General features: G+C 38.5%; 1 protein-coding gene across 3 annotated transcripts in view; it reads left to right on the top strand.

The window, feature by feature from the left end:
- ERC2 (ELKS/RAB6-interacting/CAST family member 2) overlaps positions 1-16,552 on the top strand; it is a 1,144,388-nt gene that overhangs the window by 392,996 nt on the left and 734,840 nt on the right. For all 3 annotated transcript variants that reach the window (XM_066245244.1, XM_066245243.1, XM_066245245.1), the window contains one exon: positions 6,897-6,971. In XM_066245244.1, the coding sequence (XP_066101341.1) occupies positions 6,897-6,971 (75 nt within the window). The remainder of the gene's footprint in view (positions 1-6,896; positions 6,972-16,552) is intronic.

Below are 16,552 nucleotides of genomic sequence, written 5' to 3'. Positions count from 1 at the left end.
TATGCAGTCTCTGGCTTAATTGCTGGAATACTTGCTTTTGGAGTCAAGTCGGCACACCTAAATGGAAGAGGTTGGATTGCCCCGAGGCTGCCATGCTGTGAGGAAGCCCAGGCCACAGGGAGAGCCATAGTTGTACGCTCAGGTTGACAATTGCAGCTAGTCCCAGCCTTCAGTTCATTTTCCAGCTGAGGCACCAGAAAAATGAGTGAAGAAACCACCTTAGAAGTGGATCCTCCAGTCCTAGCTTTAACAGCCTTCTGACATCACGGTGTTGAGACAAGCCATTCCTACTCTGTCTTTTATGAAGTCCTGACCCAGAGATAAAATTGTGGAGGTTTGACAACACTAAGTTTGGAGTTGGTTTGTTACATGGTAGTTGATTACCAGAAAAGTAAGTGGGAAAGGCCAGATACAAATTGTAAATTACTTTTGGAAGGAAAGGTAAATTATAAGGTTTCTTTTCAAGATTTGATTTACTGATTTTATAGTGAGGGGGAGGAACAAGAAGTATCAACTCATAGTTGCCTCATTTTAGTTGTTCATTGGTTGCTTGTCGTTATGTGCCTTGACCAGACATGCCCAGGGTTTCGAACCAATGACCTCAGCATTCCAGATCGATGCTCTATCCACTGCACCACCACAGGCCAGACAGATTTTGAGATTTTTTTTTGTCTACTGAGGAAAGTATATGGGCAAAAGTAGGTTTACAATTGTGGGTACGCAAAACAGGGTGTATTCTTGTATTATTTATTAATTATTGTTTTATTTATTTGTATTACAACTGTAAACGTACTTTTCCCCACCTCTATATGATGTATGCAAACATTTTTCTGTCAGGCTCATCTTGGAAGCTAGCATTCATTCAGACTAGACTCTAGATGCTCATTAATTGCCAAGAAATGACACCTTAATGAACCACTTGAAGTTTCATGCTCAAAATTCTGGGTTCTTGATATATTTTCAATGACCACATGGAGGGGTTGGCAGTTTTAGACCAGCTAAGGCCAAACTAGTCATGAAATTATAGGAAAGTATATAAACTGGGGACCACTGTCAGAGTGAGATATTAAATTTTATGATGTTGCCAATTTTCTTCTTTTATTTTCACTCTGCTTTTAAAACTCAGAATGGGTATGACTAAAAAACCATCCAGATATCAGCATTTCAGAGTGAGCTGCCTATTAAAAGTCTGGATGTTCTCAGAGCTGGAAGGGCCATTAGAAACCCATTCATAAAGCTCCTTATTCTGCAGATCAGGAGGGGGAGGGATGGTGTGTGTGTGTGTGTGTGTGTGTGTGTGTGTGCGCGCGCGTGCATGCATGTGTGCACGCTGAGGTCTCAGTCAGCAACTGTGGACTCCTGAATCCCAACCCTCTGTACAATGCTCTTTCCTCTCAATAAGTGGTTTTTAGCTTGTAGTCTGGTTCAAAGGCAAACTTCTTGAGTGTTGGACCAGGCCCTGTGAACCAGCTGAAGTGGTATACATTATATTGATTGTGTGTGTTTTCATGCCAATTATGGGAGAGAATCTACACCTTCCATCTGATTCTTTTTTTTTGTTTGTTTGTTTTTTTGTATTTTTCTGAAGCTGGAAACAGGGAGAGACAGTCAGACAGACTCCCGCATGCGCCTGACCGGGATCCACCCGGCACGCCCACCAGGGGCAATGCTCTGCCCACCAGGGGGCGATGCTCTGCCCCTCTGGGGCATCGCTCTGCTGCGACCAGAGCCACTCTAGCGCCTGGGGCAGAGGCCAAGGAGCCATCCCCAGCGCCCGGGCCATCCCCGCTCCAATGGAGCCTTTGCTGCAGGAGGGGAAGAGAGAGACAGAGAGGAAGGAGGGGGGTGGGGGCGGAGAAGCAAATGGGCGCTCTCCTATGTGCCCTGGCCAGGAATCGAACCCAGGTCCCCCGCACGCCAGGCCGACGCTCTACCGCTGAGCCAACTGGCCAGGGCCTCCATCTGATTCTTACAGAGGTCAGTGACCCAGAAAACCATAAGTATCACTGCTCTTGATGATTTAATACTGTCATTTAATAATGACCAGAGTAAGTTAAATCTGGTACATCCTCCATACCCACACCAGATGCCCTGGCGAAATTCTTCAGTTTTTTAATATCAGTGCATAATGGGTGCAACTTTCAGATGGTTAAGGGTAGTTGGAGCACCAGCTGTCTTACTGTCTCTTTAGGAAAATCTGGCCAGTATTCACACATTAAAATCAGTTTGTGATTCAAAAGCAACACACAAACATGGTCTAATTAGGCATTATTTCTCTTTGTAGCCATTGCAGTAGTAGACAAAGAGAGCTGGGATCTCTACAGAGAAATCCTGTAAACTGGGAGGCTAACTTAATAGAAGTTTATTTTTCATATGCCCCACCATCCAATGTGGGTGCTCAGCAGCCTTTTCAGATGGAGTTTCAGGAACATAGGCTACTTACTTTATCTTGGGGTTCTGCCAACATCTTGGTTCTTGAAGTCCTTTATTTCTAGACAGTAAACAGGGAAATGGGCAAGTTGAAGACAAGCTAGGAGGTTTTTATGGAAGCTGAGTTTCTTATTTCTACCCACATTCCGATGGCCAAAAGTAAGCCACATGGCCCATCTCACATACAAGGCTAGTGTTGATGAGGCTTCCTAACAACCACTCTATACCAGCTATTTTCAACTGGTGTGCATGGCAGATACACTGCTGCGCTGCAAGAATTGTTAAAACTTGCAGTACTTGACTATTTAGTCAGGGGCACTGACCACTTTTCCCTTGGATTGTCAAATAAAAAACTGACAACAGCCAACACGAGAATAGCCATCCAGTGTGAATGAATCAAAATTATACCTTTTTCTTTTGTCATATCAGCAAAAAGCATATTTTTTTGGTGTGCCACAGAATTTTATTAATTAGTTTATGTGTGCTGTGAGATGAAAAAGGCTGAAAATTGCTGCTCTACACCAATGAAAAGGAGCATTAAGTCTTCGTTGGACATCTGGTCCTTTCTGGTACAATCAGAGTGAGCATTTTAAAATTCTGAATCTTGGAGATGAATAAAATGTCTGAGGTGGGACTTTCAGACAGTCTATGAATTCTGCATGTGGATTACAATCTTCACTTACCTGACATCTTAGGAATTAAGGTGATCCTCAGAAACTATGAAGTCAGGATTGATTAAAAAAATAGAGTAGTTAAGAAAAGAAAATTATAACTTATGGGTAATTGGAGATGTTATTATTTTTATGGAGTGACAGGGTAAGGGCCCAATCTGGATTTTGAGCTGGTTTATATTATAGTGTAACTTGTGTAATTATAGCAAAAAGAACTCTCTTTCCATTTTTGCAAAAATATTGCTACAAGTTTAGCTTTGTTAGTGCATATTTGCCCTTAAGAATGTTTTCATGCTTGGCAGAAATTATAAGAGCACATAACTTTTCCCTATGGGGTTTATTTTCATTGTATCACTTTGTTGCTTCTTAGTTATTTTTATTTGTTTTATGCATTCTCTCCTCAAATTACTTTATGATGAGGCAGGGGATGGGCTATGGTATGAACTTTTCATGAGTTTCATTCTTATCTTTTTTATTAAGATGCTTTTGATGCCACAGGGTATCAGAACTGGTGAGCTGTGAAATGTATTTCTTCTGCCACTTACTATGGAACAACCCTGACAAGTGACTTACTTTCTGTTTCCTCATCTTTGAGATTTTTTTGTTCCAGTGATGTCCAGCTATCTTGGAGTTCATGTTTAGGGCTTCGTAGCTTTCTCTGGAGGTTTGAAGTGCTATGTGATTCACCCAGTGGTGTGCTGGAACTGGATTGTACTATCCTATGATAGCCAAATACTGGAAACTTGTTTTAACAACCTGTGTTACAAATTAAATATCAAAATGCACGATTAAGGAACTTGTACTCACAATTTCCCAATTCTTGTTATATTTTACTATTATGTATGCCCTTGAGGTTGTTATAGCTATTGTGATCATATAACAGAAATAGTATCCAACGAGGTGTTATTGTGCCTCTCTTCCCAACTGTATTCAGTGACACCACTTAGGTAGCCTGAAGTTGGCCATGGTGGGTGCTGTTTGTTAAATGTTTGCCAGCAGCCCACAGGACTCACCACATGGCTCATTCTCCTCATAGGGTAGTGTTGAGGCTTGAAAGAGCAAGTAGTGCCAGAGACATTATAGATGCACAATAAAGGACAGAGGCTTGTAAGGTCATTCTTTCAGAAAATATTTGCCATCATCACCATGGAGCTTAAAAATGACTAGTGTAGCCAGATCATTGCAGTCTAGGGGCTCCAAAAGGACACGAATCTCTTTCTATTTCTCTAGTCATAAAATGGATTCAGTAATACTTGATTCCATCCCTTTCAGGGACATGCTAGAGGGAAAAAAATGTCCTAACTGATGTGAGATCATTTTGAATAATTAAAAGCACAAATTCTATTCTAATTCTTCTTTAATTGGATGTTGAGAAGTAGTTTTGCTGATTTGTGCTAAGGATGACTTTGAGAAGAAAATATGCCCCCCACTACTGTCCAGAGCTGTGACTATGATTCCAAGGTGCCTGTCCCTAGACATGTGCATGATGGCCCATAACCAGGTCTTCCTGAGCCACTGGCAATAAGAATAATGTGATAGGATATGGGTGAAAGGTTGCCTGTTTTCTTATCCTGGGAAGGACTATCTTTTATTGTGGGATTCTGTTCTTCTGATAATTTTTACGTCAGTAACATCTATCTTTATGAAATGACAATGGTAACAGATGGTAGTGGTACAGGTAGAGTGAATTTTAATGTCCATACTTGGGAATAGTTGGAAATTATGTTGATCTTCTTTCTCTAATGTCTAAGTTTTTGTTGTTGCTGTTGCTGTTTCTCCTCTCTCTCTCTCTCTCTCTCTCTCTCTTTATGTTTATGGTCCAATGGAAGGTAAAGGCCTAAAACTACTTCATGTTGACTTTAAATAATCTTTTTGGAAGCAAATAAGTCATATAGAATTACTCTATAGGTGAACAACAAGTCAATAATTCTTTATTTTATTTTATTTTATTTATTCATTTTAGAGAGGAGAGAGAGAGGGAGGGAGAGAGACAGAGAGAGAGAGAGAGAGAGAGAGAGAGAGAGAGAAGAGAGAGACAGGGGGGAGGAGCTGGAAGCATCAACTCCCATATGTACCTTGACCAGGCAAGCCCAGGGTTTCGAACCGGCAACCTCAGCATTTCCAGGTTGACGCTTTATCCACTGCGCCACCACAGGTCAGGCCAAGTCAATAATTCTTAATGGAATTCTTTCATAGGTAACTTGTATCAGCAATGCGGACATATGTGAGCACTTCTGTTTACTTCTGTCCAGTGGTGGGATTCAGCCATTTCGCATCGGTTCAGCAGAACTGATTTCTAACTTTTTGTTGAGTTTGGCAAACCAGTTGTTAAAATGGTACTGTAATCAGGGTTTTCTCTAAGGTGGACACCTGGGCAGTTGCCCAATGTGGAAATCACAAAGTTATATTCCTTATTCTTTTTTTAACATTCATCTGTACAACAGTGTATTCTAAGCACCCGTAGTAATATTCATTCCGTCCATAGGTGAAAACAATTGCAAGTGAGGATGCCAGTCAAGAAACAATATGAAAATACCTTAAATAACAGTTATATTGTTTTTTAATCCATATTATTTAATATTTTTTCATTAATATTTAAAACTCATAATATCTAGTTTTGTGTACCTCTTTTATTCTTATTTGAGTATTAAATGCATGAAATAATAAACTACCTTTCAGTATTCTTCTTTTGTCTTTAAAATGGTCATTAGGGCAGAGAACCAGTTGTTAAATGATCTGAATCCCACCACTGCTTCTGCTATTGTCTAATTTTATGAAACCGTTGATAATTATTATTAAGAAAATCAAAACATGAGCTTTAAAAAATCTTGTTTATTTCTTCTTTTATGCCAAGACAATCCTTTAGCCTTAATAAAACTGTTCTTTTGAAAGGGGGCATGCAAAAAGTGTGTGTTCAAACTTAAAATTGCAACTGATAATTGATGCTTCTCATCTCTCTCCATTCCTGTCTGTCTGTCCCCATCTATCCCTCTCTCTGACTCTCTCTCTCTGTCTCTGTAAAACAAAACAAAACACAACAACAAAAAAGAACCAAAAACAAACTTAAAATTGCAATTATACAGTTTGTTTTTTCCTGAAAGAAATATTCATCATAGTTCAGAAGTTCTTGAGTCTGCATCTGACTTTAACCATTTTTGTCTCCCATTTAACACCATTGATATTAATGCCAATTTTACTTTCTTAGCATCACAAGTGCATAAACATGTCACCCACAGAAGTGATTTTGAATAAGGACTGAAACTGTCAATTAGGAAGCAAGAGATTCACAGGGTTTCCTCAGATCAGTTCACTCCGAAAAGTGCACAGTTGTACCAAAAAGGTTTAAAATTGCTCATTTCAAATTTACCTCGGTAGCAAAATACCATGCGTGCAACAGATTTGCTAACCACGTTAGTCATTTTTCTTCTTCCGTTTTCTTGCTGTGTTTGTATTGGGAGCAGAGAGCAATGTAATTTAGTAAATTGTGATTTGAAGGCTGGGCAACAGCCCCAGCGTTGAACAGTATTTGCACTATGATTACTTTCTGGCTTTGTCACAGTTGACATTAATTATTGATGGAAGTTTCAGATATAGCGCATGTGCCAGGAGCTTTCACCGGAACTCCGGCTCCAGGCAGGAGGGATGCTAAAGAGGGTGGGGAAAGAGGCACCTGTGGCTTGTTTATGTCTGGCCACAGCAAACCCGCACCTGGTGGGCTGTGTGGTGCCTGTGTAAAGGTCATGGTGTAAAGGGAGGATGAACCGTCAGGCTTATTTCTATCGTGTTCCTCCCCAGGAATTGCACCGAAGAAGCCAACTTCAGCCGGAGCCAGCCAAGACGAAGGCTCTCCAGACTGTCATTGAAATGAAGGTAAGAGCTGTTCGCATTTGTCTAAAATAGCTGTGCCTCCGGAGTTTGTTCTAACTTGATGGTGCCTAATGTAAATGTGTGAAATGAATGCTGTGTTTTTCTCCAGGCGCCGTGGCGAGTGCTTTTTGTTCTGGACCTTTTTGCTCTCCTGGGTACATTTAATTTCTTGGCCCTTTAATTAGGATTCCTTTTCTGAGCAAAAGAATAAAGAGCTCAAGTGTCTCTTAGCTGCCAGGAGCTGGGTTCATTTCCAGAGCATGGCCAGTGCTTTCAGCCTGGAGGAGGTTTTGTATGTACTTGAAAGTAAATTTCTAAACTCGGAAAAATTGTTATTTTTCCTTCCACTCACATTACAATGAAAAGACACCTTGAAAAGCTAAGATTTGGTTAAAAGAAAGTGTTTTATATGCACTGGAGTCATGAAATAATTTAAATGATGCTATTAGAAAAATTTACTTATCAAAGAATAATGCCTTCTCTTGAATCCAGTATTTTCTCCTAACCAAGCCTAGAAGTAACAATTTTTAAAATATTCTCCAGGTGTCCTCTTTAGCAGTGGAAGCATAGAGATATGCTATTTAAAAGAATCAAAGATCGTACTGGATAGATTTAGGGCATTTAAAAAATAATGAAGTAAATGAGGATGGCTAACTCATGATCTACGATTAAGAAATAGATCTAAATAAAACCCAATTGCTTCATCAGTATCTAGAAAGTTGAAGTCTTACTACTGCCAGTTTCTGCCAGAATGAAGCAAATAGTATTGATCTTAAGAATAAGTAGTTCTTTCTTTAATTTGTTCCATGAAGAAAAAAAATTATTCATAACAACCATGTTTGCAATTTAGTAATTTCACACTTGAATTTAATACTCAAGAGTTTGCTGGTCACCATCAGCCTACAAGAGAATTGTAGAGCTTGCTGATAGGATAGTGATTTTTCTGTCTTTCTTGTAGCACATGATTTTGAATTGCTTGCTAAAAAATTCCCATATCCTGGGGAAAAGAAATTAATATGAACCTTTGAGTTCTTGTTATATACATTTCTGACTTGGGATTTTATTTTTCTAGTCAATGACAGTGTCTTCATCCATGTAGATTTTTGTGGAAATAATATAGAACGTTTGCTTTCAAAATATAATGTATTTCTCATGAAGGTTACATGAGTCAAGGCACTCATAATGCATTTTCAGAAAACTGGTTTGAAAAACATCAGCAAAGGGACCAACAACTGCCAGAAGATTAAAAAATAATTGCTAATTTTGGTTCATCAATTTGTTTTAAATTTATGTAATTTTAACTTATTTTGAAAAGAAATTTACTCTACACCTGAGGGGGATATGGTTCATTGCTGAGATTTCATCTTCACTTCATATTAGAACCAAACTTGAAACTCTGTTAAGGCTTTAAAAAATAAATAAATAAAAAGAAGAGGAAAAAAAGACAAAAAAATAAAGAAAATGTAAAAGAGACAGAAAATTTTTATTTTAAAGGTTTTATTTTACTTTTTGCAGAGTCATACAAGTCCCCTTTTTACCCACCTCTGCACCTACATCCACACAATTAGTAATGGAAAAGAGGAAGCACATAAAGTCTACTTCCAAATAGTTATTATTTATAAAGAGAATATATTCCAAAAATCTTCAGAGAAACCAGGAATGATATCTCTCCCAGTGCCGTGGGCATTTTCCTAGTAAAGGTCACTCAAAAGATAATTAATACCTATTTGTGACTGTTATAAGTAGGAAATTGGTTTGATTCTAGCTTACTGTATGTTGCATTAGAAAATAAGATATAATAAATATAAAACACTTGTTTAGGCTACCTACATGCGAAGGCATAAAAACATGATTTTTTTTAGGACAAACTTACACTCATATATTATCAGTAAATTCAGCCTGGAGTTTTTCTTTTATGCCAATGATGCTGATTTGTAGAACATATTTTTAGGACAAATGATTATCAATATATTTGTCAGGAGTTTTTCTATTGTCTTTTGAATGCTTGCTCATTTACAAAGCACTGCCTTCTGCTTTGTCAATTGAGAAGTATGGGTCCCATTAGCATCTATACTCAACATGCATAAATTGAATTATGGAGGCAGCTGGTAGAGGGTTATTTATTCAGCCATGTGTGTAGCTTGTGATAGAGGCTGTGATCTCATCTGATTTTGTGTATTACATCCCTTTTCAGCTGGAGAGAATATAGGGAACCAATATTTTACAAGCTTTAGTGTTGACCACCAAATAGAACTGACCCTTAATCCTGGTAGGTGGGATTTGAGACACTGTTGTATTTTAACTTAAACACCTTTGGGTTAAACATCAGTCTCATCATTTTAACGTTGATAAAATCTAAAGTTAAAGGGAGGTTTCCTAGAGTAAGCTGGATCAGTATTTTCAGGGAGATGACATGAATTAAGGGCTTAGACATTACCCCTACTGGTCCCTTGCTTCTTAGTGAATTGGAGGGTGAACTTCCCACACATACACTTTGCATTCACTCGAGAAAGGTATTTAGTGTGGAAATCTGTGAAATCTTGCCCAAACTCAAGCACTTTAGAACCACAAACATAATTCTAGTGACTCTGCGTACCCCTTAGAACTTTTAGAGTTGTGAAGATATATCTCTGTGGGGTGAGCCTTGGGTAGGACCACTTGGCCACATCACAATGGGGGACAGTTTTCTTGTAGTCATCATATCTGTTCACAGCCAGTTGAGTCGGGGGAGCTAAAGTCACCTGAATGAAAATGAAGGGAAACCAAACGAATTGAAGTTACTTGTGACTTATCTCCTTGCAGGAAGCACCCAGTTTTAAGTTTGATCCCGATTTGGTCTGGCAGGTATGTTCCAGGTGTGCGCTGTGAGAGCATCGTGTGTGTTTCACAGAAAGAGACATTTCTGTGGGTGTTGCAGTGCTCCTCCCATTCTTGTTTTTGTGTCTTCAAATTCTTTCCTAAGCTCCTCTTTTCTGCTCTTATGGAGAACAGTCAATAAAAAAGGGCAGTTAAAAGGCTTTTAACCCTCTTTTTTCTTTCTTTAATGTTAAATCCTTTGAAAGAATGTGTTTTTAATCTACTTTTATTATAATTTTGACAAGGCATAAACACGTTGTCCAATAGTTGCACTTTCTTGGGTTCATTCATAAAACTGTATACAGTTTTTTTAAAAAAAAAAAGGAAAATGAATTACAGCAATGACAGTACTTGTCAGGTAATGTCAAAATTTTTTTTCTTTATTAGTCAGAATTTGTAAATGAATGGAAATCTAATTCAAAATGGCTTAAGCCGAAAGGAAATTTATTGGAAAAAATAACCAAGAATATTGCTTCAAGTACTGCTTGATCCAGGGGCTCAAAAGATATAAACAGAGCCCATTTTCTCTCATTCTGTCTCTTACGTTGCTTTCTTTCATGTGAGCTCTATTTTCAGACAACCTCTTTCTGCTCATCTGAACAAGATGGCTGCAGCAGGTCCAGTAATCACAGAAGGAAGAAACAGGAAGAAAGCTGTGTTTTAAAAAAATGCAAAGAACCAACTAACCCTGAAATAATGATAATTACTGGGAAAGGGTATAAACCTCACTCAAATTTAACAGCTCAGTGTGAAATAAAATGCATGGAGTTCCCTAGTTCTCATCTGCATGTGAATTAAATGGCACCCATTCATCAAAAAAACCCAAGCTTTATGCTAGCACTCATTTTGGCAGAATTTATCAAATGGGATATATATGAGTAATGTCAGGGTTTTAGTAAAAGTTGCAGAGAATAAATATACTTGATCTGGATAACTTGTTCTCTAAAGTAGATTAAGAAGCTAGGGTATAATGTCCCCATGCCATGGTATTTCCATGGCAACTGAAGAGAGGACTGTATATGTTTAGCTTTCCAGTCACATGACTAGCCAGGTCACATGTGCTTCATGAATGGTTCTTGTTGAGTGACATTGTCCCCACCAGGAACCACATTGTAAGCAATTCAAGATTGAATTTGACTAAATTATCTACTTATAGTTGTGCTGTTGATGAAAAAATGTGACTGCTTTCAGGTGCTAAAAACTCTAGTGGTGAGGTTAATTTTTGTTATTAAAACTAAAAACCAAGCTTTGTCTTTATGTTCAGGCAGGTGACTACTTTTCGTCTCCATGTAGTTGAGCTGGTCTCAAAAGACATCTTGGTGATTGGTCAACTTCAGCTAATTCAGTCCTAACAGGCATGAAAGGGATATGCTGGAACATAGAGAAGGCAAGGGCCACTACTTGCCTACTTTTCTTAAGGTCAGACATGCTAAGAAGGGAGCGATTTCGAATTCAGACCTAGGCCATTGAATGCATCCCAGTTTCCATGGTGAACTTCATTTAAGTCCTAGGACCTAATCAGGAAAGCCATGGACTGGCTGGAATGTTTCTTAACTATAGATTTATTTCATCTATCTTTTGAACTATTACTTGCTTGAGTCTAAACACTAAACTCTACTTAAAACTGTTTTTTCTTCCAGGATGATGTGTTCATATAAAATTTGTATAGAGCCTAGTGTTTCTAGTCAAGCTATTATGGTGGCTTTTAGGCCCTGAAATATGCCCTGGCTCCTTTTGTGACTATTAAAAAAAATAACAGCAATAACAATAATGATACCACCTGCACCACCAGTGACAACCCATAGCTCGAACACCACTAACCACACAGGGGCAGCCAGGCGCAGGGTACCTGACATATGAAAGCTTGTGAATAGGCATCATTAGCCCCATTTCGCAGATGAGAAAGCCTTGGTTGTGAGAGGAAAAACAATTTGCTTAAGATTCTACAGCCAGTCAGTTGGCAGCTGAGATTTGAACATAGGTTTTCCTCCAATGTTCTTATCCTCCCTAATCCTCCATCCTGCTTTTACTGAAGATGGCCCATACGTTCAACTTTTCTTTTTAAAATTTCAACACTTACCTTGGAAATTATGCACTGAGGTTTGCATTATAGAACAGGTAAGGCAGCTCATGAGAACTGGAGAGATCTGTTTGGTATTTTTGAGAGGTCTTGTGTTGTATTTTGTGCTACAAGTCAACATTCACACATTTTACATGTACATTTTATCAGCCCTCCAAATAGGCTCCAAATACATACCATCCAGCAAACGCCTGCCCTGTTTTTATCCCGCCTGAATTTCAAGTCTTGCTCTGAAGACTTTATAACAGTGTGGACCATAACTCATTCAAACTTGGAGAGCCATGTGTTTTTGATGTTAACTATCCATTTACAATACCAAAAATTATCCTTTAGCTTATTTTTTACTTGAGACATTTTTCATCTTCTCATCTTTCAACTTAAAAAAAATGTTGTTCTATTTAGCTATTTTCTTTAAATAAAGGGGGAAATGTGGATTTCCAGTGACTTCTAGAAAAAGCAAAATGTCAAGTTAAATGTTAGCTCTGGATGATATATAGTTGTCATTTAGAAGTTAGGAAGATTAGGAAAAAAAGAGACTTTTTTTCTTCTTTGCCCAAACTCTTCTTACAATGTGTTTAATTATAAATGAGCTCCCAGTTGATGATTTCTGCAGTAAACAGGTTAAGTTTGTGTGAATTTAACTCCTGAGGTTGAGTTACAAACACCAGTGTTTATCGAGCATCTCTTTATGCCCAGCACCATGGGGAGTCTTTCAGAAAAATTGTGTACTCAGTCTTTTTTATTTTTTGTATTTTTCTTAAGTGAGAGGTGGGGAGGCAGAGAGACAGACTCCCACATGTGCCCAACCAGGATCCACGCGGCATGCCCATTACACTAGGGGGTGATGCTCTGCCCATCTGGGCCATTGCTCCCTTCCAACTGGAGCCATTCTAGTGCCTGGGGCGGAGACCATGGTGCTGTCCTCAGAGCCTGGGCCAACTTTGCTCCAGTGGAAGAGAGAGATAGAGAGAAAGGAGAGGGGGAATGGTGGAAAAGCAGATAGGTGGTTTTCCTGTATGCCCTGACCAGGAATTGAACTCGGGACTTCCACACGCCAGGCTGACACTCTACCACTGAGCCAACTGGCCAGGGGCATACTCAGTCTTTAAGGTGCTGATGGAAGGAAGTACACCAACCAGGGTCTAAATAGTGACCTGAAAATGACAAATTGGGCTGCAGTGGCTTGGAGGACATCAGCTGAGACAGGGCCAGCAGATATTTCTTGGAGGTTGTAGCACTTGAGGAGGGTCTTGAAAGCTTGGCATGATCTTGGTAGAGGGGAGAAGGGTGGTTTATTTTTTTTTCAGAGACAGAGAGAGACTCAGAGAGAGGAATAGACAAGGACAGACAGACAGGAACGGAGAGAGATGAGAAGCATCAATCATTACTTTTTCGTTGCGCATTGCAACACCTTAGTTGTTCATTGATTGCTTTCTCATATGTGCCTTGACTGCAGGCCTTCAGCAGACTGAGTAACTCCTTACTCGAGCCAGCGACCTTGGGCTCATGCTGGTGAGTTTTGCTCAAACCAGATGAGCCCACACTCAAGCTGGTGAATCCCAGTCTGACGCTCTATCCACTGTGTCACCGCCTGGTTAGGCAAGGGTGGTTTATTAACAATGGGAACTGTATGACATAGGCAAGGAGGCTGGAAGAAGGTATGAGGAGTATCTGAGAAAGAGCAAGTAATGTAGTTTGGTTGAGAGAGAATATTTTTAAGTTTAAAAATTATCTCTGAACATATGTACCCTGATTTATTAATGTGACCCCATTAAAATTAATTTAAAAAATCAATGGAGGATCATTTTAAACAATAAAAGTGAGAGAAAAGAAGTAGTAAAGTTATCCAATTTATTGATGGACACTTAGGTTGTGTCCGTATCTTGGCTATTGTAAATAATACTGCAATGAATATATGGGGTGCATATATCTTTCTGAATTAGTGTCTTGGATTTCTTTGAATAAATACCCAGAAGTGGAATGGCTGGGTCATGAGGCAGTTCCATTTTTAATTTTTGAAGAAACACCATATTGTTTTCCACAGTTGCTACTCCAATCTGCATCCTACCTACAATGCATGAGGGTTCCCTTTTCTTCACATCCTCACCAACACTTGTTTGTTGATTTATTGATGATAGCCATTCTGACAGGTGTGAAGTGATAGCTAATTGTGGTTTTAATTTACATTTTTCTGATGATTAGTGGCATTGAGCATCTTTTCATATGTTGTTGGTCATTTGTACATCTTCTTTGGAGAAATGTCTATTCAGGTTCTCTGCCCATTAGATTATCTGAATTTTTTCCTTTTTAAAATGAATTTTGGATATTAACCCCTTATTGGATGTATCATTGGCAAATATCTTCTTCCATTCAATAGGATGTCTTTTTTGTTCTGTTGATGTGGTACATATATACTAGGCATATATTACTTGGCCATAAAAAAGAATAAAATCTTGCCATTTGCAACAACAAGGATGGACCTAGAGGGTGTTATTGCTAAGTGAAGTATGTCAGACAGAGAAAGACAATACCATACTTCTGGGGTACCAGTAATATTCTATTTTCATGACCTGGTTTGCATGTGTCCAGGTATATTCACTTTGTCATGATTTATCATGCTGAAAATCTATGATTTGGCTACCTTTTCCTGTAAAATTTATTTTAATTTAAGAGTTAATTTTGAAATAAAGGAAGAACAACTCAACAATAAAAGGACAAATAATCCTATAAAAATTCAGCAAAGGATTTGAATAAACATGTCTCCAAAGAAAACATAGAAATGATCAATAAGAACATGAAAAGATGTCCAACATGATGTGTCATTGGGGAAATGCAAATAGAAACCATGGGTAGGTACAATTTATCCCCCACTGGGATGCTTAAGGTAAAGAAGACCACAGCTGTTTGGAAAGATGTGGAAAAACCTCATGTATTAATGGTGGAAATGTAACATGGTTCATTTCAGAAAATTATCTGGCTGTTCCTCCAAATGTTAAACACAGAATTACATGTGACCCAGCAATTCTACTCTTAGGTATACACCTTAACTGAATTGAAAACATATATGTATAAAAACCTGTACACAGATGTTCATACTACTGTTATTAATAATGGCCAAAAAGCTAAAACAACTCAACTGTCCATGATCTTGTATGAATAAGCCAACTATGGTGTCTCTGTACAGTGGACTAGTACCTGGCAATAAAAGGAAATGAAGAACTGGAGATGCTACAGTGTGGATGGACCTTGAAAACATTATGCTAAATGAAAGAAGCCAGTTGCAGAAGGCCACATGTTATACACCGTATTTTTCATGCTGTAAGATGCACCTGACCATAAGACGCACCTAGGGTTTTAAAGAGGAAAATAAGAAAAAAAATAGTCTGAACCAAATGGTGTGTTAAAATATTTAATAAAAGACCGATTTTTTTGTTCCATAAGACACACGAGCATTTCCCCCTCCACTTTTGGGGGAAAGGTGCATCTTATGGAGCAAAAAATATGGTAATTTCATTTATATGAAATGTCTAATGTAGGAATATCCAAGGAGATAAAAAATAAATTAGTGGTTTCTAGAAATCGAGGGAGGGGAGAAAAAGTAGTGACTGCTAATGGGTACATGGGTTTTGGGTGATGAAAATATTCTGGAATTAGACAGTAGTGATAGTTGTGCAAGCCACTGAATTAGATACTTTAAAAGGGTGAATTTTCTGGTATTTGTATTACATATCAACGAAGCTCTTATTTAAAAATTATGATATTATAAAGGAGAGGATCAATAACTTTGATTACTTAAAAATTCAAAAGCAAAAATAGAACTATAAAATAACCAACTAAAAGATGTATATCTAAGGTTTATAGTAGTTAGAGCAGCGGTTAAATTGTTATATTTTCAATATGTGCCTTCATTATTTAGGAACGATTAAGAATCGTTTACTTAGGAAAATCAAAATAAGTTGGTTAGGAGAAAAATCACTTTTCAAAAAGCATAAAGATGCACCCTTTCTTTTATTATTGTTTTCTTTTACTGAACTGAGAAAGCTCCAAAATGGAGAATCTTACATTATTTGTGAAAATTGAGAATTGGCTCTGCTGCTTCCTGCTTCTCTGAGCTCCAGTGTTCCCATCTGTGAAATGGGACCATGATATCACTCTGCATAGGATCGTGGTGGGGATTAAAATGGAGTCAGGCATGGGAAAATCCAGGCACATAATAGATGCTCAAAGAATCTTTTCTTCTCCAACCCTTTCCTTTCAGCCTGGAAATGGAGTTTTACCTGTAAAAAAGAGGTGGTACATGCCAATAAGGACCCCCAGTGAGAAGGGATTTAACAAACACTTTAGGCAGAATCCTAGCTCTGAATACACCCACACTTTCTTGTGGAAAGACTTTAAAGCATCTTTGAAAGGAGAAATGAGTGGGGGGAAAAACAGCAACTCCCCATGGGCTCTTGGCATAATAATCCTAGGGACTAAGCTTTCCGGCTTATGGGCCTTTGACAATTCACTGTCCCCTCCAGCTCTCACTATTCTCCTTGGACACATAAAGGGATTGGATTTAGTGTCCTGCTTTCAAAATTCTTCCAATTCTGAAGGCTTGGTGACTATTTGGACTCTCAAAAGACCTGCCTGGGTGTCTGAATTGACG

The sequence above is a fragment of the Saccopteryx bilineata genome, chromosome 10 (genome assembly GCF_036850765.1).
Source record: "Saccopteryx bilineata isolate mSacBil1 chromosome 10, mSacBil1_pri_phased_curated, whole genome shotgun sequence".
Classification (NCBI taxonomy): domain Eukaryota; kingdom Metazoa; phylum Chordata; class Mammalia; order Chiroptera; family Emballonuridae; genus Saccopteryx; species Saccopteryx bilineata.
Note: the sequence above shows the minus strand (reverse complement) of the source record. Positions and strands in the feature narration are given on the sequence as shown.